Source organism: Ammospiza nelsoni, chromosome 6 (assembly GCF_027579445.1).
Source record: "Ammospiza nelsoni isolate bAmmNel1 chromosome 6, bAmmNel1.pri, whole genome shotgun sequence".
Lineage (NCBI taxonomy): Eukaryota > Metazoa > Chordata > Aves > Passeriformes > Passerellidae > Ammospiza > Ammospiza nelsoni.
In genome coordinates this window covers 35329951-35354326 of record NC_080638.1, presented here as the reverse complement: position 1 = coordinate 35354326, position 24376 = coordinate 35329951, and the positions used below count along the sequence as shown (strand labels likewise).

Sequence of the window (24376 nt, the reverse complement as noted above, 5' to 3'; positions counted from 1 at the left end):
TTGGGTGATGAGAACTCCGGAAAAGCTTTTCAGCCTCTCTGCAGTATATTCACAAAAAGTGAAAGGCAAAACCCATGAAAAAGTGCAAAAGAATATTGTAAGTAATGTGCTTAACTCCTGCCTAAAACAAAAGTGCTCCTTTCAATCCATACTTGCCAAAGACATTTTCTGAGATGTATCCTATACTTAAACTTATTACAGAATGCGTATTAATTTCTGTGGCGAAGAAGTATTATGCAGCAAGGTTTCTATCAAAATGAAATTTTAACATTCTTTACAAGTTTGAAAAACTCCTACATAAAGTATTCTGAAACAAGTTAAGTCAAGAATAAGCAATGCTTTTAATGAAAGCACTGTTAAACAGCTGAGGTGTCTGTTTCCACATTTTTAAAGGATCAAAAGTTTTGGTGCTTTGTATGCTATCACAGATAAAAACAATCACAAGAAGACAAAATACTAAGAAAAAAATATTTAAAAAGCCTCATCTAAATATAGAAATCCTTATTATTTCTGTTGTTATTATAGTTTGAGTGACCCAAATACTTGATTAAATCACAGCATGTAAGTTATGATACATGATATAATACAAAAGAGTTCAAAGCACATTCTATGTAGTTAATGCACAGGGAAGAAAAAGAGTAATCAGTTAAATTAGAATATATTTATCTTCATATATATATATCTGTAAAAAATGCCTTAGGCTGGCTTCTATTTGTTCTTTTCATAATAGCTTGGAAATGTCAAGATCTCTGGACTATTTTAAAATGATGAAATTATGGCCATTAGAAGAGCAATCTCACAACAGATTTGATCTCAGGCTCCTTTCTGGAGTAAGACATGCACTTCAACAAACTCTTCTTCTTCAGGGTTCCACTTAACTGTTCTCACAGAGACCAGCAAGCTGAGTATTGAGGATGTAAAGTTTGGCTGCACAGTCTAACTTTGAGTATGCACCAGAGGCAGTAAACAGGAGAATTTTTTGCTCTGACCATCTCTGTAGAGTACAAACAGGCCTTGCCTCCTTACTCTGCCTTCTCTCTTCAGGAACCCTCACTATATTGAAAAGAAACATGGAGACTATGGAGAATGGCCAAGGGCTGGGGAAACAACTGGACAATGGAACACAAAGGTATCTCATTACTTATCACTCTGATCAATAAATGATCCCTGTGTTCCACGCTGTCTCTGGACTTCAGGAAATTGGCTTCTTTGGCTTCCATTACCCAGATGGACAAAAAATATCCAGGCTACTAAATCAAACTCTGCCTGCAGCACCATCTTCTCATACTGTTAAGCTGCTGCCCATTTGGAGTTTGAATCAGAATATTATGTCAATTTCTTTTTAGCTTCACAATTTTTTAAACAATTATTCTATGCCATTAGATAACAAAAAGATCATGTCTGTCTCCAAGGAAATGGCCAAGCTTTTTGGATAACCTCAGAGACTGCTCAGATGAGTTGCTGGCAGAGTCCTGACAGTACTATTTGATACCAGCTATATTGAACAGGTAGATCTGGACAATGAAGAGAAGATACCACATCCTACTGCTTGCAGGACAGAGGAATTCAACATGGCTGACACTTGGAAATTTTACAAAAGTACTTTAAGGCATTACCCAATTAACTGCTATACTGATTAGAACCCTTAAAAGTTAGATTTTCAGCAGCTGCACATCTTAAGAAAAGTTTCAACCAGGAAAGCCCAGCTTGTCTTATGACAGTCAAGGCATCTGACAAAACCTGATAGACACCATCAGTGGTGTCTATAGTTGACAAAAGGCAAGTTCTGACAGAAATAAATTAACTTTAAGATATTGTAGGAGGAAGCACTAGAGGAGACACCAGAGAGGAAGTAGAAGACTTCACATAAGATTTATGGATGGTTTTGGCTATCAGTCAGTGCTAGTTCAGACACTTCACCTTTTCTTTTTCTATCCAAGAGTCATACAAATTACTGCCCTGAGCAGAACTGATACTTCTCAGTGCAGCGATTATGTGACAGAATGACTGACAATGATCAGCCAGCTAACAAGTTGGAAATGTTTTTCCTTGCAAAATTCAGTATTCTCTTTCTTAGATCTATTTTTTTAGCTTTACTAGACAAAGAGCAAATGGCAAGCATTTTGATGCTAAAGAAGAACAACTCCAGAAGACAAGCTAGTCATGCTGCTAGCTTGGTCCTACTACTATGTCCATCTACAGCAGTATTCTGTTTGAATGGTCCTAAATAAATATCTAGATTAAATAATAACAAGGGGTTCATTATGCTATTATACCCAGATCATTTTGAGCCTCCATTTGTTTTAAGTTTACTGGACTTCCTATGTCAGATGTAATTTCACTCACCCAAATACCACCATAGTTTCTTTTTTCTTCATTTGTAAATAAAAAGTAATATAGAGATGGATCTATACAAATGATGAAAAGTTATTTATAAATCAAAGTTCTTTAAATGCATATAGATTTAGAATCATAGAATTGGTACCAAAATATTGGCAAGTTGAAACAGTCCTAGAGAAAACCTTCCTATGTAATTGTAAACTGTAATCTGTGATGTGTCTCTAAAAATTAAGTTTGTTACAAATGGTTTCTGGATAGCTAGACAGGTCATCTATTCCTCACATATTAAACACCAGATTATACAAATTTGGTGTGCCTGACATCATGCTTTTATAGCTCTTCTCTGTCAACAAAGCACTATACTAAGTTTCTCAAAATTAATTTTGTTGTAGTATGGTGTTTGTACTTGAAGAATTTTATGCACTTTTATACAGTTAGTATCTGTGGACTTAAAAAATAAATTTCTCACCTTAAAGGACATAAAGCCTAAAGCAGGATCTACTATACTTTAAGCTGCCTCACAGGCATAAATCACTTCTCTATCCAAATTCAGTTGAGAGACAATATTACTATTAAAACAATTCCCCATGTCTTGGATAGCAAACAAAAAAGATACTTTCATATGAGATATTTTCATAACATATAATATATATTTCATAATAGTTTCATATTAGATATTTTGCTAATAATATGCATACATTGACTTGCAGCATGTACAATACCAGCACAACCTTAAAAAAATAGAAAAAAGTTAAAAATTTCAGCATTTTAACAGCCATTTAATAAATCAGTTCTCTTGACTGGATAATGTGGGTAGCAATAGCAAGATTGCCCCCTCTGTGGCTCAAGACCAATTATAGTTACTTTTATCTTTTTAAATGTCATTTCAAACATACTCACAAATCACTATTTTCTATTTGCTTCAGTATGTTATAAGCTGATTAATTTCCCAAAGTACTAATAAAACTTTTTTTTTTCTGCTTGAACTATTACACCTGGTAATTTTATTTTCTTAACAGGAAACCCAAGAATTAAAATTGAAATTTTCCTTTTTCAGGTTCACAATTCTTCTCACATTTTCCACTGAGAATAAATTAACAGAATTCAAGAGAAAACCAAGCTTAAGTTTTATAGTCCATTTTAGAGAGCATCATAACACTTACAAATGTTTTTGTTCAGCCAAATTATATATGTTAGTCACAACAAATACTTCATTTTCGTTAGCATCTGCAAAGCTTGAGCTAGTGACTGTAATTTGATTTTTAAAGTATTTATTTATCTGCTTCACTGTTACTCAGTAAAGAGTTCTTAATGTCTTTTTAGTTACTACTCATGTGAGTAGTTCTCCACAACTGCTGAGTAAATACCAATTACTCACATGAGAATGTGTAGACCTACATACAAATGTGGGAAGGTTCAGATTCCAGTTGTCCTCATGGGGATTTTTTTCCCATTATATAATGGCATATCCGTCAAGAAAGTTAAGTTGAAATAAATTTCTAGTGTGAATTTAAAGTATGCTGCTAAAAAAATGAAACTTCAATGAACACAGACATTCATTATTGTAAAAATGCATCTTGGTACCTTTAATTGATCTTCTTCCTCCTCTCTCAGATTTACACTACAGAATGCATTCTCTCTGTACTGGAAACTCTGTGTTTTGGAAAACATCTGGAAAATGTGTTGATAATGCCATGTCTTATCAAATAGAATAAATCTTACCAGATGGAAAACCTTTATCTTCAAAGCTGCATGGTGTACATGCATCAGGGTGTTACTCTACCATTGCAAGGACTCTAAATGAGTGCCTAACCACCAGGGCTTCTCTTGCAACAAAATAAAAAGTCCCATTACAAGTAAGATTTTTTACAGTTGAGTTGAATTATACTCAGACCATATTAGATTTTTAAAAAAATACTTAATTTTGTTGAAGCTTGATAAACTTATAAGTACTAAGGGCCTTTTAGACATATATTTACAGAGCAGAGCCACTTCAAACACTAAATATGTAGCAATTTTAAAGTTCCTACCCAACAGTCTTTTCCTGTTTTCTTTTGCCTTTTTGTATTCCCAGTCCATTTCTTCTTTAGTATTAAAAAGGCATTCTGTAATATGGTGTCTGGTGAAAGGAGGACATTCTCTATTCCCAAATAAATATTCAAAAATATTTTGCATACATCTTGTGAACAAGGCTTGTTAAATCATAATGTGATGACTTATAAACATTCATCATTCCTATACGGAAGTATAATCTAGTCAACTGCATGGTATAGCAAATCATCCTGACACGTTTATATTAATGCACATTTGAATAAGAAAGAAATAGTCAAATTTATGTTAAAGACTTCTAAAGGCTTAACAGCATCTTACTAAGTATATATGTCAGCTTAATCTAATCCTCCTACTTCTAATACGTTCTGTGGTCTCAGCACGGCGCCCATAATGCTCTTGCATGTTATGAGGGATTGCCTCTGAGAAGTTCACCATCAGTACTACACTTTGTTCAATAAAACTTCACATCTGGTCTTAGGATGACAGAAAGCTATCTGTCTCCAATTTGCATTACAAACCTTTAGCTCCTTTTGACATCCGTAACACCGGCTGTAATAATTTCCAATAACCTGTTACAATATGCCAAGCAGATATATTCCTGGTTCTCATCTTACTGTGTCAGGTAACAACACATTTCTAATATTTATTTGGACAATTTTAAATAAATGACAACTTCTTTATACCAAAACCCCATGCATTATCTAATCAGAGGCTCATTTGAGAAGGCCTGTGGCAGTACTTTCTCCTTTCACTCCAATGATTTTAAGTTCTAATCAGAAAAATGTCACCTTTATTTTTTTTCTGTGCTTCTGCTGGAGGAGACAATACATTTCATTTCATGATCTTAAAAGCATTATTGAAGACTATTTACTAATCTTATGACATGATGGAAGTCCTCCTAAACTGGAACAACTATTTCCTTAATCATCCTTCTTGATTTCTGAGCATCCTAATTTCTACTTTTTCTATTACAGATACATGTCTTACGTGTTTCACATTAAAATTACTTGAAGAAAACTGTCCATTATTCCCCACTACATTATTAATATTATTTTTCTTCAGCAGAAAATGTATCTGCTGGCAGATGAAGACCCAAAAGGACAGACTGACTTGTGGGATTAACAATGTCTAACACAAGTCAGAGATCAAACGTGTCACTAAAGGATCCTCATACAGATGGTTAGCAACCTCTACTACCTGAGCTGAATTAATAAATGGCAATTAAAAACCTGGTCTCTCAATATAATTTGCTTTCTGGCACCCACATCAACGAAACAAATTTTTTTAAAAGTCTGTGTGTTAGGTCTGCAGATTTACAAATGAAGATCAGTAATTTCCTGCTTTATCTTCTGTCCCAGTAAAATGGTATTCTGTGTTTTAAAGGCAGTAGCATAAGTACTGTTACCCACCTAGACCTACTCTGCAACAGAAAGTAAATTTCGGAGGTAGTAGGAATCACCACTGGGACACCCAAATACTTATAATATCTTAAGACAAGTCTACAGAAAAAGGTATGAGCAAGTTTTGGCCGTGCTCAGAGCTGACAAGACACAGCCACTGCTACTTTGGAAACCAGTACTGTTCCCTCTTGGGATCTGCCCCATTCAGATACATGCATTCTACAACAGGACAGGCTCAAGAGGAAAACAGGAAAAACTGGAAGGAGCTATTGAAGGAACAGGAATAAACTGAAAAACTGGATTGGAAAATGGAAAGAGCTATTGTTATCAGAACTTAACAATCTCTAATACCTTGGTCTAATCTTATAGAAAGGTTAAAATATCTTGGGATTCAAAAGAAAGACATGATACTATCTCTGGTATATTAAAACTGGGAAGCACGCTAAAGGACACATAGAGTTGCAGTAGTCTTACCTGTCAAAATTAAAGACAGCCAGTAATAACAGAGAAGATAGAACACAGACTTATGTCATCTTGCTTATGGACACTGTCAATGGGATACTGAAATTAATGGGAACAAATTGGACACCTCACACAACACTTCTTAAACTGACAATTAATATATTTTTGTGAGGATATTTTGAATTATGAGAAGTAGAATTATACTACTAGTGCAAAAGACAGTCAAGGACATTGTTCACTAATAGGCTTCATTGTTTTGAAAGCTGATGCTTCACTGGACAAAGCTCCAAGAACACATACTACCAGTATACTTGAATATGTCCTGTGTCTTAACAATATCTTAATAATTAGACTTCAGATTTTGAATCAGAAAAAGTGTATGTGTGTGTATATATATATATATATATATATTAAAAATATATATATAAAAAATAGTATCCTCTCAGATAGAAATTATCAGCAAGACATACTTCAGCAACAACTGCTTTAATTTGAGAAATTATTTTTGAATATACATCATGGTTATTCTTCCATTGCATGAACTTTCTAGAAATTTTTCCTAAGAAGCAAAATTTTATTTTTAAATTCTTCATCAGTGAATTAGTGCTCCTTGTAAAGTTAATGTATTCTGTATATTCTACAGATTTGCAAGCATGTATTTCTTACCAGTGGGGATAATAATAAAATTTGTATAATGACAGGAATTATTATGACAGTGCAGAGATCTGAACGCAACTAGAATGAACATATGACAATCACACAAATCTTTCAATGTCTATGCTATTGGTAGTATAAAATGAATGGAACTGAATCAAATTTTTATGCTCACAATTAATAAATTATATTGAGAAATATATTTTATAAAGCAAATGAAATTTTTTTGGAAGTAATTATTCTATGGTCTGAGAAATATCAGAAAGAAAGCAGGCGAAACAGTAATGTTAATCCCATGCCAGAAACATGTTTTATCAGGTTTCCTTTTAGCTCTTAAACAAGATGTAGTAAAAACAACAACATTCTGTCAGACTATATGTTCATTCTTTGCTTCCTGGATTAAATATGCTTATTCTATGCCACATTTTTATAGATTTCAATTCCTGTACTTTAAATCTATTAAACAATGTCAAGTTGAATTTTCTTCAAAAACTGCTGCAGGTTAAGAAAAAAAAAATAGGACAGTAGAATATTTGAGGGCTAACATTTATGTCAGCTAATTAATATGGATCAGTTGTGGTCTGCAAGGATTTTTAAAGTGCATGCATGTTTGAGATAAATATAGACTAAGGATCTGATTTTGTTTCTTCCCAAATTGATAACAAAGTTCTTACTGATTTCGATACAAGTATGGTCTGCCAGTTTTATAGATCTAGCAGATAAAATAAGCTTTTGTGCTGTTGCAAAATGTTAGCTGTCCCAAATAGAGCATAGCTCAAAATGCACATCTGCAACATAAGAAATAAATTGTAATTTTAGTATTACATTTATTGCTCTGTTTTCTCTTTATTTGGTAAGGGAATGAGATTCTGAGAAAATAAACACTGGGGGAAAACCCAACAAATTTTTTTGGATAGCAGGTTCTATTTAAGTAAGTTAGAAATCAGTCCAGGTTTAAACCCAGATGCCCTCTATTCAGAGGATACAATACCATGTCCTTACTTTAAAACATTAATATTTCATCATTCTCAAAAGAGTTCCTGCTAGAAGAAATTGGTTATTTGAACATGGTTCCACTCTGTGACAAAAAGAAGCCATGAAATGCACAACCGTTCAAACACTTTTGAGCAAAAGATTTATTCTCCCTACACTGAATTCTAAGGTGGCTGGATTTCTCTTGCATGGAATACAGGATAACTTAGATTATAGCAAAATTGTATAATCCAACCTCCCACTCAAAATCAGATGTGAGATTAGAACAAAAGTAATCCAGGACTTCACGCTGTTTGGACTTCAGGAAGTTCAAGAACAGAGCCTTTCAATATGAGAAACACACCTGGTACCCAGCAAAAGGAAAAAATATATCATCATTGTAGAACTGTAGAATTATTTCAGTTGGAAAAGGCTTCCAAGATCCTTGAGTCCCGCCGTAAATCTAACACTGCCAGGTTTACCACTAAGTACAAAGTCTACTACACACCTTTCAAATACCTCCAGCGGTGGTGACCACCACTTTCCTGGGCAGCCTGTTCCAATGCTTGATAACCCTTGTGATGAAGAAATTATTCCTAATATTCAAGCTCAGCCTCCCATAGAGCAGCTTGAGGCTCTTTCCTCTTGTTCTGTCACTTGTTACTCGGGAGAAGAGCCCAGCCCCCAGCTGGCTACGAGCTCCTTTCAGGCAGTTGTAGAGGCCAAAGGGGTCTCTTCTGAGCCTCTTTTTCCCCAGGCTAAAACTCCCCAGTTCCCTCACCCTGTCCTCAAATAACTTACTCTCTAGACCCTTCACCAGCTCTGTTGTCCTTCTCTAGACATGCTCCAGCACTTCAATGTCTCATTTGCAGTGAGGGCCCCAAAACTGAACACGGGATTTGAGGTGTGGTCTCACCAGTGCTGAGTACAGGAGGAAAATCACTGTCCTGGCCCTGTTGGCCACACTAATGCTGATGCAGGCCAGGATGCCACTGGCCTTCTTGGCCACCTATCCTTGAAACACTCTTATAAAATTTTTTCTCTTCCTATGAAATTTGATGTAGAAGTAAACAAGAAGTACGTTAGTATTACACCTGCTTTCTGTCATGGTAAGTCTTACCTTTTTGCAGTGTTTCAGCATCAAAGACTTGCTCCTTGAAGAAAGCTCTGAAGGACAAAGGACTGGCACTGCAGTCTTCTGAAAGTTTGTCAACAGCTTGTTTAAACATAGCAGCTAAGTCATGAAGAGGTCCATCTAAATCAAGGTGAGAAGTAGATGAGGAAATCAAGCTCAGGCGTACTGAAATTGATGCACAAGATGCAGAACTAGACTCCACAGATTCACACTCAATTTGGAAGCCCTCTGACAACATCTTCATTGCAAAATGTTTTCTTTGGAGTGGATCATCAACTACTGCAACAACATGCCATTCAATGGCAGCATCTCTGGGTAGGTGAGAGATTACAACCACAGCAAGCAACCCACATACTGCAGTTTCATCATGATACATCTCCGAATCTTCAACCTAAAAGATAAGCAAAATATTGTCCATATCACAGAGTTGTAGAAATCAATGCAGCTCATATTCAGATAAATATTAAAAAAGTATATGCAGTACAGTTTTTTCATGGAAATTGCTTCTCCCCTCAAATTTCCTTATTGAAAAGTCATCTTGAGCTATTATGAATTTATCTGATAGTATCTCCTCATCTTCGTAATTTCAAACCATTACTATTCCTGTACCATTAAAAAAAAACCAACTGATCATAATTTATTTTGCACTCATTCTGCAGTCAAGAGGGATCTTTTTGCATATGGTGACCTTTGTTTGTACCAAAGGTTTTTGAAGAATAAAAAAATGGTAGGATCTACCAAAACTACAGAAATGAATCAGTAAATTAAATAAGTTTTGTTTTAAAAATTGGAGTATGAAAGATTCAGTTCAGATACAGCAAAAATATAGTTCAGATAGTTCTAAACAGCAGAATTGCCCTGATCAAACCCTCTTAGAAGATAGAATATGGCTTTTAAATAGCAGAGCTCATTGAGAATGTATATTTAAATTGTTTTCACATCAACCAGCATGTCTTATTAGATAACTTGATCAGCTACATCTGAGTAACTGAGTTTCTTTTCTTTTGATGGTTTTAAATAGCTTTCAAATACCTGAGCATCTGAAATTTTTTGACCAGTGGATTACTTTTTTCCTTACTTTTCCCTCAATTTTTATGAAGAGACAGTATATTAGCAATTTTTAATATTAGTGTCTTATACCATCTTCTGTACACAGATAACTTTTTTTATATACCAGTTTGCTTACATTCCAGTACATACTGTTAATATTGTCCATTGCCTGACCTCTGAAAGGAAAAATAATAACAAGGCAAACCTGTCATTTTTTCTGAAGTTGATAAGGCCATATAACTCGCAGTACCTTCAATTCACAAGCTCAATTTTCAACCACTTGCGCTCAACTTTGAGTGGAAGAAATAATGACCTGTTCCAGGCACTTTATTTCAAAATTCACTCACAAAGTTATTGACAAGAGTTTTGCACAGAATATCTTTGATTCTTGACCCTTGTGAGCTGTTTACATGAAAAATGCACTTACTTCTATATTAACGATAGTGGAGTGCAATTCTATCCCAAACATGTAGCAATTGCTTTAGCATTTCTGGTTTTGATATTGTAACAGAAATAGGGACAATTTGCTTCAAATTGCAATCACTTCAGTCATAATAAAATCTCACAGAGTACTGTTTGCTTTCAGTACTTTCATTAGGCTGGCCGGGGCTGTTATTAAGGTAGCTACACATAAATGTTATATTAGCACTTAACAGGAGCACAATATTCTCCTCTAGGAGATGAATTCTAACCTTGTCAATATAATTCTGCTCTGAGTGCTGTAAAACAGTTTGAAAAGATGAAATACTGGAGCTTTGCACTGAGGAAAAAAAAAAGTCATGCTCATTCAGGCTTAAAGGCCATTTTGCTGGCCCAAGGTGCTGAGGTACTGGTTAGAAAAAAACAGTCTAAAGAAGCTCTCTCAGGTCACATCAAGCACTAAGACAAACTTTTCTACTTCCCTGTACTTGTCTTAGGTTGTTAAATCAATTACTTGCTATTTCTGCTTGCCTTCAGCTGTCATTTAGAATATGAAGAACTACATGAAAATTAAGGCCAGAAGAAAGTACATTTCCAAATTTAACAAATGAGAATCATTCTGTGTGAAAAACTACTCATGGTGCACCTGCATGGAACCGTAACACTCATAACCTTTAACTTTAGAGTTTGCACAAAGCAGAAATTACAGAGTTATTGGGGACTAATAATTTTTCAACAGTGGCTACAGAATCATATAGAAATACTTTTAACAGTGACCTCTTCTGAGTTATTTTCAAGAAATCACTGACATTTGTGTTATACTTGGATATGCACTTAAGATTTACCTTTCAGAAATGTACAATTTTCTTAAAGAACTAAATATCTTTATGACTGAATATCTAGCCTATCTAATAAATGAAGATGATTACATAAGGTCTGCTGAGAAATTATATGATGCTAAAACAGTAAAAATAAGTATTAAGAGTGATAACAAAGATGAATTATTTTGTTGGCTAAATTGTTTTTACAATTGATTCTACACTCTCATCAATGAGATTTATCACTTCTGGCAGACAGCTGTAGTACTTTGAGTAAAAACTTGTTTTTACAGTTCTTCCCCAAGGATACTGTTAGACTGTTCTATAAAGGAGCACAGGTTTTGGGCTAGTCTTTGTTCTACAGCTTCAAGTCCTGATCAGAAAAAAATGAGGAAAAAGAGCATATAGCTTGCATTATAATTTTTGAAAAAGAACTATCAAATAATTCTCGGGAAGCTCTAAAATTTTTATTGAAAGAATTGAAATCTATTGGGGCAAACACTGTTGAAAGCAGTGAATCCTTAAAAGTATGCATTACCCAAATTTTTCAAGTCTTTATGAATTTCATTAATCTGTAGGTGTAGTAGTCATCTAAAGATATTTGCCTTTTAACCCTTTTTTTCTAGCGATAAGTTTTCAAATTATTTTCATTTCATGGGAAAAGTGTGTTCTAATTTCCACTTGTTAGCCTTTCCATTGGATTTAATCATTTCAAGAAACAAATACTACAAGGTAGGTCTGCACTAAGAGAAATTTGAATGTCACAGGGGAAAATAAGGAGATTTAGAGGTTCAATGGCTGACTGCTGAGATTATATGGGGAAAGATTCTAATTACGTGCTATACTTTTACATGATCTGATTTAAAGAGGGCTGGAGAAGGACAGCAGGTAACATCTGTTCCACGTGCAGGAGACACTCTCTGAAAAGAAATGCTTCTACAATGACTTTTTTCAGGAATAAACGTAGTCTGGATCATCTCAGAGACCACACTATGACAGAATTCCAATTCTGTCATGCTAGGAAATGGTAGATCCCAAAATCTTGGACAAAGATTTGATAAGACAAGTGATTTAGCTCCAACTGAATCTCACATTAGACTGTCCTCAAAACATGTTTCATAATGTCTTCCCTTTGCCAAGAGGATGATTTGCTGGTTAATTTATCAAAGATGTAAAAGGCTGAGATCCAGAAAATATGAAAAAGGAAGCCAAAGGGCAGATTTTTCTAAATATATGCATTGTATCTATATCATTCCATATATGCATTTTATCTATATCATGCCATATCCAGAGAAGGACTACAAACATTTTTTAAGACATTGCTTTACAAAACCCCCATAACTCAACAAAGGAATTTTCCCACCTTGAAGAAAATACAAATACTCTTCTAGAAATACAATACATGTTTCTATAACTCACTGGAGAAACCAAAGGTACAGAGTACATTTAAGGATGACTGAGAAACTGACTCTTTACTTCTACTGTAAACACTGAGAAAACTGCCATGCTAAGCTAAGGGACATCTTGGAAAGTCTTCATGGACTGGTTAATAAAGAATTACAGAAGCTGACAACAGTTAATAAAACAAGTAAGGAAAGAAAACAATGTGGGTAACTTTGTGCCTCTGTAAAAATACAGAATTCACCAACATCTTGAGTAAGATAAACAGCTCTGGATGTCTCAGCTGAAAAAGGATGTCCTAGATCCAAAATATATTCAGAGGAGGATAAGTATGATCAAAAGCTCTGGAGGGTCTGATTGGAAATGTTCTGCAGCCTTCTTAATGAGAAGACAGAGGCTTATAAAGTCATACATGACATAAAAAGAGTGGATAGGGATAAGAACTGATTTTGCACACTTGTCTTTCTGTACTAAAAGCTATGGACCATCAAATGACATTAGTAAGAGCATGGTTTCAAAATGAACAATGGTGGTGACACCTACAATTCCTTGATGGAGAATGCCCTGGTTGCAAGAACTTTACAGGGATTCAAGGGGAGCCTGAACAAGTTCTTAGAACACAGATTCAGTGGGTGTTATAAAAGAGATATAATAAAATTCCTGGATTATTTTCAATTTATATGTTACTAATTTATAGAAAGCTTATGTTTTATATAAAAAATTTATTTGATCAATTTAAATATTAATTTAAATAGTTTGAGGTTAGGAGAGTATTAGAGCAGATTTATGCTTTTACTGGTTTTACTATTCACTTCTGCTTAGGGCTGCTGTTTGGAGTCAAAATACCAAGCAAAGTCTACACCATGATGTTATTGTTACATTCTTAAATAAGCATGTATGCTGATAATAGAAGCGTGTTTGGTAACTGGGATTTCTTGTTTGGACTCACAGATTTTTCACAATTAGTCAATTAGTCCCTTCCAACATTTCCATGATTCTAAAGGAATTTTATGTTCATCTGTGATATTCCAGACTAATTTTATAGATGAATTGTGGACACTGAGTCAAGTAGATGAATGCAGGAAACAGCTTTGAGAGCTTAAGCTTCTTCAGCAGAGGTACTGGCACCAGAATACTGGGCTGGAAGAAGTGAGAGTTCAATGTGGTTACTCCTTCTGCGGGAAGAAATGTTACTCTTCTTTTTCAAAAAGGAGAATCGCATACAGAACTGTCACGCTACTTTTAGGGGGACATACATATCTTCATTTCTGCCTTAACTGACAGAGACAGCATGGACACCTAAAACACTACAGTCCCAGCCAGTGCCAAGCAGGAGGTTTGTCTGCTTTAGGCACCTGCCCCAGGAACAGGGTTTGGAGCTGCCTCACACTGGAGCCACCCAGCCAGACTGCTCTGTGTTAACCCCTCTAAAGCAGTTCTGTGATGGATGCTCAATCCAAATCTGCCAGAGTGTAAGGATGTTTGGCTAGAAATAGAAAGGGTCAAAAGGCTTGACTGAATACTCATTGAAGGCCACAGTACTACAGTTATTAAGGAACATACAGTTCAGTAAAGTATTTAATAATGAGAAATGAGAATAGGAACTTTCTGGACTTTGTATTTGTGCCTAAACCGAAGTGAAAAGGCAGCTTGGTAGAAACCTTCCTTAGCTAACCCATTTATCAATATGTTTACTTCAGAAATAGCTCTTTCATATCCCAAGAAGCAAAGGTTGTCAGTGGGTTTCTAAACTTGTAATTAACCCTACATAAGTACAAAAGTGTTATCTGAACTGCTGCATGCATAATACTCTCCTGAGTATTACACTGATACAAGAAATTATCACATTGGTTCACAGTATCACCAAATCCTTGCATTTCCTGTGACTCAGTTCTTGGTAAAGATTCACCCAATTTTCATTGTCCATATTCAGAGAGCCACAAAATACTCTCATGCTAATGAAGGCCTGATGCATTTACAATACTGCTACAAATCAAACCAGAATCCAGTAGAATGAGAAGAGTTAAATGAAAAACACTTGGCAGTAAGGGTTGTTAGGGTTGTTTAAAACAAAACACAGAGTTTTGTTTTAAAGGTGCTAGCCTTATAAATAGAGTGGTTTTCTTTCTTGTAATACAAAAAAAAATCCAAGGCAGAACTATTAAATTGCAATGAAAACAAAGGAATAATGAGTTAAAGACAAACCTATCTTCAGTCCATTGTATAAGTATTTAACTGTTTTGCTTAATTAAACTGAAAAGGCACAAACTTTGGCCTTTAACGTTTATTAGATAAATTTGCTTGACTATCCTCCCTTTGTTCCAAATGAGAAATATTCTTTCTGTTGTGTTAGTAAGGACTAAGGACTATCTATCTCTCAGCTGAATATGGAATCAGGCTATAAGAGGCAGAGATGAATGCATAATTGCTATCTCTACAAAGAAGTGACTTGGAGAACAAAAAGAAAGATACTGTGATGTTACTTTTAGAAGCTGAGTATATGAAAACCTTATATGGTATGCATTATTACACCATTACAGTGGCAAGATTAACGTGCCTTTAAATAATACATTTAAAATTTCTTTTACACTGCCTGCATGAAACAGAGTGCATCAAACTCTTGAGATCCAGTTGAAGCTTTGCTAGAGTCTCTTACAACAATAGGTTTATGACTTTAAAAAGTAAAGATTCCACAAGGAAAACTGCATAAGAATAAAAATGTCAGTTCCTAAGGAAAGTAGGATAGAAGCAATTCTTTTCAACATCCTAGTTTGTCTAATAAATAGGCCACATGCATTCCTGGTATAACACATCTGAATTCAAATAATGAATACCACAGTGTTTTATAACAATAAAATTGCTAAGAATGTTCCTTTTGGAAAGCTTACAAAAATGAGAAAGTCAGACATTTAGTATTTCTTTCTGAAATAAAACAAATTATTTGGTGTATGTCAAAAAGACATTATCACAAAACTGTCAGACTAAAAACGAAGTCTTATAAACTGAATATTTGTCATAGAATAAATACGGTAAATATAAAAAGAAACAAGTTCTTCAGAAATTTTAGTCCTCTCTAAATCCTCCTCAACATGTTGGACAAAGCTGGAGGTAGTTCAGTAACCGTTGAGTCATGTAGAAATTATTTTGTACAATGTCAGATGTGAAACTGAACCTGGACTTACTTTGGTTGTTACTGAGCCATGGAAAATTTAGAGCAAACCAAGTAGTTCTTTATTTTTTGTAGCAGCATCTGATAGCACATTTTTGAGAGTAATTTCTTTTTTATGCAGCCTTTAGCTATCTTTAGAAAACAGAAACATGAAAAAGGAAAAACAGATACAGGGGAACAAACATGAGTACAGAAATTTAGAGGTAGTACTATTTCTCAGGGTGCATTCAATCAATTTTTGTAATTTGAATGGATTTCTAATTAATGTGTTCTTTTGATATAATGATTATAATTCTGCCTGTGCATATTAGAGAAAAATACAAATTAAATTTTCAACTTAATAGTTTTGAAAAAAAATCTGCATGTAGCTATAGTAATGATGCAGAATTAATAATTAGATATGAAATGGTCAGCAATTAACATGCCAAGCATAAGAGCTTAACTTTTCTCAGAGATGCATTTTGCAGGAGGATGAAATGACCATATCCCAAGTTATTTTAGTGGGAGTAAAGAAAATTTGAAATTTCTACAATACATTGATGGCTACTAATAGGAATAGACAAGGTGATGGGCTAAAATTTTATGGTAGTCAACCAAGTATGTCAGAAGAAACTACCAGAAAAATTAAGTAACAACACTCTGAGGGTCCAAATCCCATACAGTAAATTTGATTTATAAGTTGAGACAGCTTTCTGGTGCATAAAGGATATATTGAAATCCTTGAAGAATCAAAAATTTCATGATGAATGGTCTCTGAATAGTGCCACTGGAAGAATAGGTAAGTATTACATAAAAAAGCAAAGCAAATATAGAACTCATGAAAATAGAGAGTTCATAAGAAACCAGTTCAATAACTTTACGTGATCTATAGCTTATATTGCTCAAACAGAATAATTTAACAACTTGCTATTCTATCTTTTACCATGATTGTCAACAGAGGCCAAGAAGTGGTATAAATTTTCATCATTTCTGTTGATAGAAAAAAGGGTTCTGTTGAAATTTAAGACATAACCTTACAAGCTCTCTTTTGATTATATTTAGTACAGAAGGATATCATTTGCTTGTTAATTTTGTTTCTCTTTTCTATTGTTGGATCACTGTGTTTTCATCCTTTTATTTCAGAAACTGAGAAGCTCTGACAGGATCAAAACAAGAGCAATCAGTATCACATTTCTATGAAGACATAATCAGCTTTGAACAAGTCTCTAGAACAAATAAACAGTTGAAAGCCTGAAAAATGTACACAGAGTCTGCAATAACTAGGCTAACACCTCTGTTTTCTGGACTCATCCACCTGGAACTTTTCTTGCGAAGGAAGCTCAAATAATTTCTTGTTGCAATAAATTGAAAGAAAAACAGAAAATGTAAACTGGCCTGCTGAAAAACAGACACGGGCTTCTGCAAGCACAGTAATGGGGAAGCATCTCCTACTGGAAGACTGAGACTTCCATTTTTGCATCATTCCTCAGGTAAGTATCAAAATCTTGTTCTAATCCATTATCTAAAAGCACAGTCTCATCAGCCCCACAGACATCAAGTTTTCAACCACTCAATGAATTTTATACATTTCAATCTCTCCTCAAAATACATTTCATAACTGTATTTGACAATCATGCCACAATCAAAGTAAAAGAAAGACTTTAAAATTTATAATCAGGTATGGTAAGCATGTGATAATATCAAATGGAAAATATACAATACCATTTCCTCATCTTTTATAGACACAGACATTAGTTATAGCACTGATTATTGAGATAAAAGCATGTTCAAAGTACTGCAGTGGAAGTGTCTGGACTGAGAAACTGAGAAGCACAGGACTGCCAGCAGGGCTACCAAAGGGGTAAAAATACCTGAAATGCAGAATTAGACAATTATTAATAATTTTTAAAATGGACATGACTCTGATTTTCCCTCTTAATTACTTCCCCTGATGTCTCATGAGACAGATAAAGTCTTAACTTTTGTTTATTATAGCTGATTTAGAGAGTAGAGGTTTAATTTTTTAATTTTTATTTTATTTTAGAGAATTGCTTAAGGTTTCAGCAGAACTCTGATACAAGTGCTCTGATACAATATGAATGCCTATGCCTTTTTTCCCTAATTCAAAGGGGTCAAGGAAGGAATTTCACTTTTTTAAAGTCCATACAAGCCTTTGTTTGTTTGCCCTACTCTGCAGAAATTGTCATGCTACCACGTGTACATATCAACCTGCCAAACCCTCTTCCCACTGCATGTGAAGCTCAGCCTTTTCATTCTCACCCTTGGGCATGAAGTATTTGGAACTCCTAAGGTCTGATATATTTTAGTGCAAGTGTACTCACAGAGTTCAAAATGGGAATTTCTGGGTGAAATGTAATGGTCTGTGATATACAGGTCAGAATAAATAATCTAATGGTGCCTTCTGGCTGTACAAGCCACTCAAGCTATGAAATCAGTTTTACCCAATACTTCTGCTCAGCCTTTCTACCAGCACTGAAGTGCCAGAGCTCTAAAATCCCACACTGAGAAGGCAACCATCTTACTCATTATGGCCTTTAACATCCCTTGCTGATAGTTTTAAATTTTTAAACAGCCCTACCTGTCGAGCTTCCTTTTATGTGTTCTCATAGTTACAGATATAATTTTGGAAGCAAAATATCTAAACACCAAGCATAATAAAAATGAAATGGGTTAAAGCTTATTAGCAGTAGGGAGCAGATGTAGCAAAATTCTGCCAGTTCCCCTACATTTCCTCCCCAGCAGGGATTTTCTGTCAAGCTGTGAGTTAGTTCTATACACTAATCCAGGCTGCTGTTGCTGCAATTGTACCTTTCCATACCTTGCTATTGTACTAAAAATTCACTTTGATTTTTGATTTCTTCCTTCTTAATAATAATATTTAAAGCAGTTCCTGCAGAGCTAAATGTAAATTCAAGCACCGCATGCTAGATGCTCAAAAGGGCATGAAAATGTAAAATTGATAAGAAAATAATTACATACTGCAAAGCTGTTTTATTTGCTTAAAAAATAGTAACTTTCTCTCAAAGAACTAGAGGTTCCTGAGCCAAGACATAACCAGTTAATGACTGAAGTTAAGATCCTTGAAATACCTCTCAAACATACATCATTCAATATATCAGTTACAATGTGGAAAAAAAAAAAGATAAGTATTTAAGGAACAAAGTCATAAATTGATAGTAATACAAACTGAAAGCAAATGAAGTCTGCCACATGAAACATGATCACAGACTGTCACTCTGAGGGTTTTTATTCTTCATGTGTAGTGTCAAAAATAAGCACTTAGGAAAAAGAGTTGAACTGAAGTAAGGATGTTCAAGACGGAAAGATTTCAGTTGAAAATCATCTGCGAGTGTGTACCCAAATGGGACAGAAAATGAGCAAAGTTAATGGTCAAAATCTACTTGGTGGGCATTATGGATAACAGATTTTATGATAGTATTTGAATTTTGGATACTGACTGCAAAGACCTTTTCTTTGAAAGTCTGCTTTCTTCTGAACTTTGACAATGAGCTCTAGAACCAATTTTCAAATGAAATATCTGCTTTCACTTCACATATTCTAATTACATCATCTGTTCATCTGTACACATACAGGACCACTAGCTACTCTTGTCAAACCTATAATTAAATTTTGTAGAATGCAAGGAAGAAAATTTTGATGCTGCAGGAGGCAGAAGAAAAACAATTTCAAAACTCTGGTGGCACTACTAAACTTCCACCAACTGTCAGGCTCTCCCTCATTTCAGTGGCCACCTTGATTAGTAAGATGATATAAAGATGTGCAATTGAAAATAATTGCATAAAAATCACAGAATGGCTTGAGTTGGGATCTTGATCCATACACCCTGCCATGGGCAGGGACACCTTCCACCAGAGCAGTTTGCTCAGCCAGGCCTTGAAGGGACCTCTAGGGATAGAGCATCCATAATTTCCATGGGGAGCCTTTGCCAGTCCCTCACCAACCTCACATTAAATAATTATTTACTAATATCTAATCTCAACCCACTCTCTTCCAATCAGAAGCCACTTCCTCTTGCCCTGTCACTACATACTCATGTAAACAGTCTTGCCCCATCTTTCCTGTAAGTTCTTTCAAGGTACTGGAAGGCTACAACTAGGTCACCCTGAAGCCCTCTCTTTTCTGAGCTTGCTTCAACAAGTCCATGTCCTTCCTGTGCTGAGGACTCCAGAGCTGGATACAGTCCTCATGGCAGGGTCTCACCAGAGCAGAGGAGAGGAGCAGAATTACCTCCTTCAACCTGCTGCCCACACTTCTCATGCAGCTTAGGATATGACTGGCTTTATGGCAAGCAATTTTATTTTGAATGTGATGCTTTTTAGTACACAAATTTTTACTGGAAAACACATTTTTTTCATTCCATCTTTTGTATATGAATATTCTTGAGGCAAATATTGTTTTCAATAGACTACTCAGTTACTTTCATTTTTTAATATGGTATGACTGCAAAACAAGGTTGGCTAAATGGCATACCATATGACTACTAGGGCTTCACATGTCTTTTATTTTAACTCAAGCCATTTACATTGACCAATAATGTCCTTCATACAGTTTGGAACTTGGATTTTGCAGGACCAGTTTTCTCCCAGTTCAGTGTTGCAGAAGTCAAACTCAGATGATGGCAATTCAGGGACTTTCTTAAAATCCACTATACTGAGCTGCCCAAAAAGTCCTCACCCGTGCTCCAGTTTTTACTGTCAAGCATGAATCTATATGATATATAAAACAATGTAATACTTTGGTGTCTCAACTATGTCCCCTCCAAGCTCTGCCAAACCCCAACCTTCTTGCTGGGTAAAGTAGGAGAAAGAGAAAGTCTTGATGCTGTGCAGGCACTGTCCAGCAACAGCCAATACTGGTCTGCTATCTACACAGTGTTAGCCACAAATCTACTATAGGGGCTGTGTAAAGAAAATTAACTCCACCCCAGCCAGACTCACTGTGAGAGAAAGTTCACAATAACCTACAAGTTCTAAGACAAGTTTTAGTTAATGTGTAGCTATTCTCAGCAGTCACTGCAATGAGCTACATGGAAAGCTAATTTGTTCTTCTGAACATGAAGATACATCTTGCAGATTACTACTGAAATATCTAATGGGATCTTAAATCACACTTCTGAAACCAGATGACTCCATGAACAGAAAATTAGAACGGAAGGTTGTCAGTAAATGGCCTTTAAGTGACATGTATTAATATATATCCTTGTTACAAGTTGTTATACTAAGAAAAAATACAAATATATATTAATTCATGGAAAATTATTCATGGATATGCTTGTAATGTATATATATACACACACACATATATAATGTCTATATGCATGTACTCATATAAGAGGAGGGAGGGAGAAAAATCTTTAGATGTGTGTGTCTCCTCCACGTAGCTCTGCAGAACATGCACAGAGAGATTGTGAGACTATGCATTACAGAGTTGCTATCTGCAACTCATTTGACAAATTACAATAATCATTTACCAAAATCACCATTTTAATTAAAAATGGTCGACAATTAGTATTTTCTTCAGCTAACAGTTACATTATCCTCTTTCAGACATGCTCCTTTGTTTATATATATATATATCTATATGTGCAAAAGTAATTATTTTGGTCACCTACAGAAGATGGCCAGGGTGTTTCCACAAAGGTGCTTATAAGTGAGATGCATAAGGACCTGCAAAATATTAACACTGAATAATGTCCAAGATAAAATCAAAGTTATATTTCAAGTGTTATCACCTGTGTTTATGATGGTAACATCCAAAGGACTGATGAGAAGTGAACAGGTATCATATCAGCTGGATGCATTTTTATTTTTCATCAATGAAGCTGAATAAAAACAGGGAGGAAGCTGAAAGTGATTATTCGCTGCTAGGTCGCATGCATGTAACTGGACATTGAACAGGGAGCACTGGTCCTTTTTGCTATGCAAAAATATCAAAATAAGATAGCTCACTTTCACACTATCTTATGTGCTTTTTTGAAAGTGGAGTATAGGAAAGCATAAATAATTTTTGGATTACTTTGGCTTTTATGAATAAGAAAATTAAGATATTTTATTAATTTTGAAGACCATGTTATATCCTTCAGAGAAGAGGAGGAAGAAGAGGAAATGAAATTATTATTATGACCAGCACACAGAATCAGAAATGAGGCTAATCAAGTACTGAAATTAAGTAGGATCCCTTGGACCATACAATAAAATAGTAAAGATTGATGAGAGAAACTAAAGTATCCTCCCTGGAAAAGACCAAGATCTGGAGTAGCTGCTTAGTATTGAATATCAAACTACTTGCTGGAAGCAGTAAATTGGAAGGGATGTTTATGGTCTGAAAGAGATTAACCTACTACAGTTTCAGGAAGGAGGAGTAGTTAACAAGACTGTTTATGTAGATTGAGGTGGTAATATGGCTCTTCTTTCAGTCCTGATCAACAGGATTATCTCATCCAAAGGAGAACAAAAAATCTTTGAAGGTGATGAAATTCTGAAGTTCTATCCTTTATTGTAGGAATTTAAAGGGTCCTACACGTACTTTGTACTACAATTTTATAGGAAAGTTTCCTGAGTGAAAGTTGGACCTTGATAACTTTTAGACCAAAATGCCATTTTTCCCTCTATAATGAGGGCAGTGACAACAGGTACTTGCTTCAGGGATGCAGCTCTGTTAATGGCTTTCACAGTCATCACACATCAGACTTTTGACCAGAGGTTCTGGCCTAAGCAAACAGTGGATGCATATATGCACTCTTGCACTCTTAGCACAGAAGTGACAGGCTCAAAACAGAATTAATGTTTTCAGCAAAGGAGATGAAGAATCACTCAAAACCAGTCTTATAAGGGAACTGCTGCAGGGGAAGATCAGTCAGCCTGCATGAACCAGGCTGTTTACCACCCTGAATAACCTGACATGCATTTCTTCACTCTGTCTACCTGAAAAACAACATTCAAATGCATGGATATATTACCTGTAAATGGCAAATAAGCTAGTGTAAATCAGTTCATGGAAATCACAGAATTATGCTGACCTATACCAGTTGAGGATTTGATGGTATCTGTAGATATCTCCACAAATGATCACAAAAGAAATGCTCTCCTTTCTTATTTTCTATTGTACATATTTTTTGTTTATATTCTACAAGTTAAATTCATGTGCTCTCTTTAGACTATTATTCAATCACATGATTTTTATACACATATATTCCCTTTCTAAAAATGGCTTTAGTTAAAGTCATGTTCTTTTAGTTGGCTATACTAATTTTAAACATTTTAAAGGCTCTGCTAATGTTACAAATAGAGTATTACGATCTTTTAAGAAAAAGTTCAAGTGGCAAACCTTTCACCTCCCATTGTTGCCCAGTGTCAAATGGCAGACTGTTTCCAAGGACCTCTGGATTTCTATCTGCATTTGATCTGTGTTAAATATTCTCATTACAGTTGTTTCAAATGAATAGAAAAGCTTTGCCTAATCTGAACACAGGGGAAATGAAATACACTAGACACGAGATGAAAGACACACCAGCACTGTGCAATTTAATGCACTGTGTGTTCTGAACATGGGCCATAAAAGAAGCCTGGGTTTATATATCAAACTGTGGAAAATTCAAAATAGCATCTAGATGCAAAATAGATGTTATGAAGCTGATGGGACAAAATAGGGGAAACAGTAACATGCGTATTCTTCCTACTGAATTTCTGATAGGTATAACTACAGGCTGTCATCAATGGTTTTCAAAAATATTTATTTTTCTTCTGGTGATATTACACATCATATTAGTTAACCTATGTGAGGCTTTACTGTAATGTAAATGTAGCAGTGTTTTAATCTGCCATTTTACCTTTATAATACTTGTTTACTTCTACTACTCATATTTTGACTATTTTGTTCAAGAAACTAGTAAAAGGAAACCAATTAAGTTAATATTACTTATAGTATTATCTATAGGACACAGAATTTACAACAAATTTTGGAAATCTAACAATTGCATTAAATAAAGATATGAACCAATATATATAATAAGTTAGACAAAAACTGCACCTGAATGTTACTGGCTTAGAAACATCTGTTCAGAGTGGTGAAAAAATATGTATTTTCTCACAGAAATCTGCGAAAGTTTTTAATATTCGACTTTAAGTTTTAAAGTCATTTTCACTATGGGCAAAATAGGATCTAAAACCTTTGTCCAATCCTTTGCAGCAAGAAAAATCTTCAACTTCCACTATTTGAGCATAAGCTACTTCTGTTGTGCTTAGGATAAAGCGTTAGAGAATGCATGAATTTTATTTAAATTCATGACAGTCTGTATACTTCAAATAGCACAGGAACGTCTGAACAATGCACAAACTGCTGTTACAGATGCATGATGCCATTCTAAATGACTGCCCTGAAAACACACTAATTACTGCAGGAAACAACTGCATGTAGCTAGACAGATTCTTGTTCAAGATTTAACTTGTTTATAACTTGGGACCTGTACATTTTTTGTAAAGCA

The 24376-nt window shown here is 35.0% G+C and overlaps 1 protein-coding gene across 2 annotated transcripts in view; it reads right to left on the bottom strand.

Moving 5' to 3' along the window:
* DPH6 (diphthamine biosynthesis 6) overlaps positions 1 to 24376 on the bottom strand; it is a 184851-nt gene that overhangs the window by 26669 nt on the left and 133806 nt on the right. For both annotated transcript variants that reach the window (XM_059474222.1, XM_059474223.1), the window contains one exon: positions 9001 to 9406. In XM_059474222.1, the coding sequence (XP_059330205.1) occupies positions 9001 to 9406 (406 nt within the window). The remainder of the gene's footprint in view (positions 1 to 9000; positions 9407 to 24376) is intronic.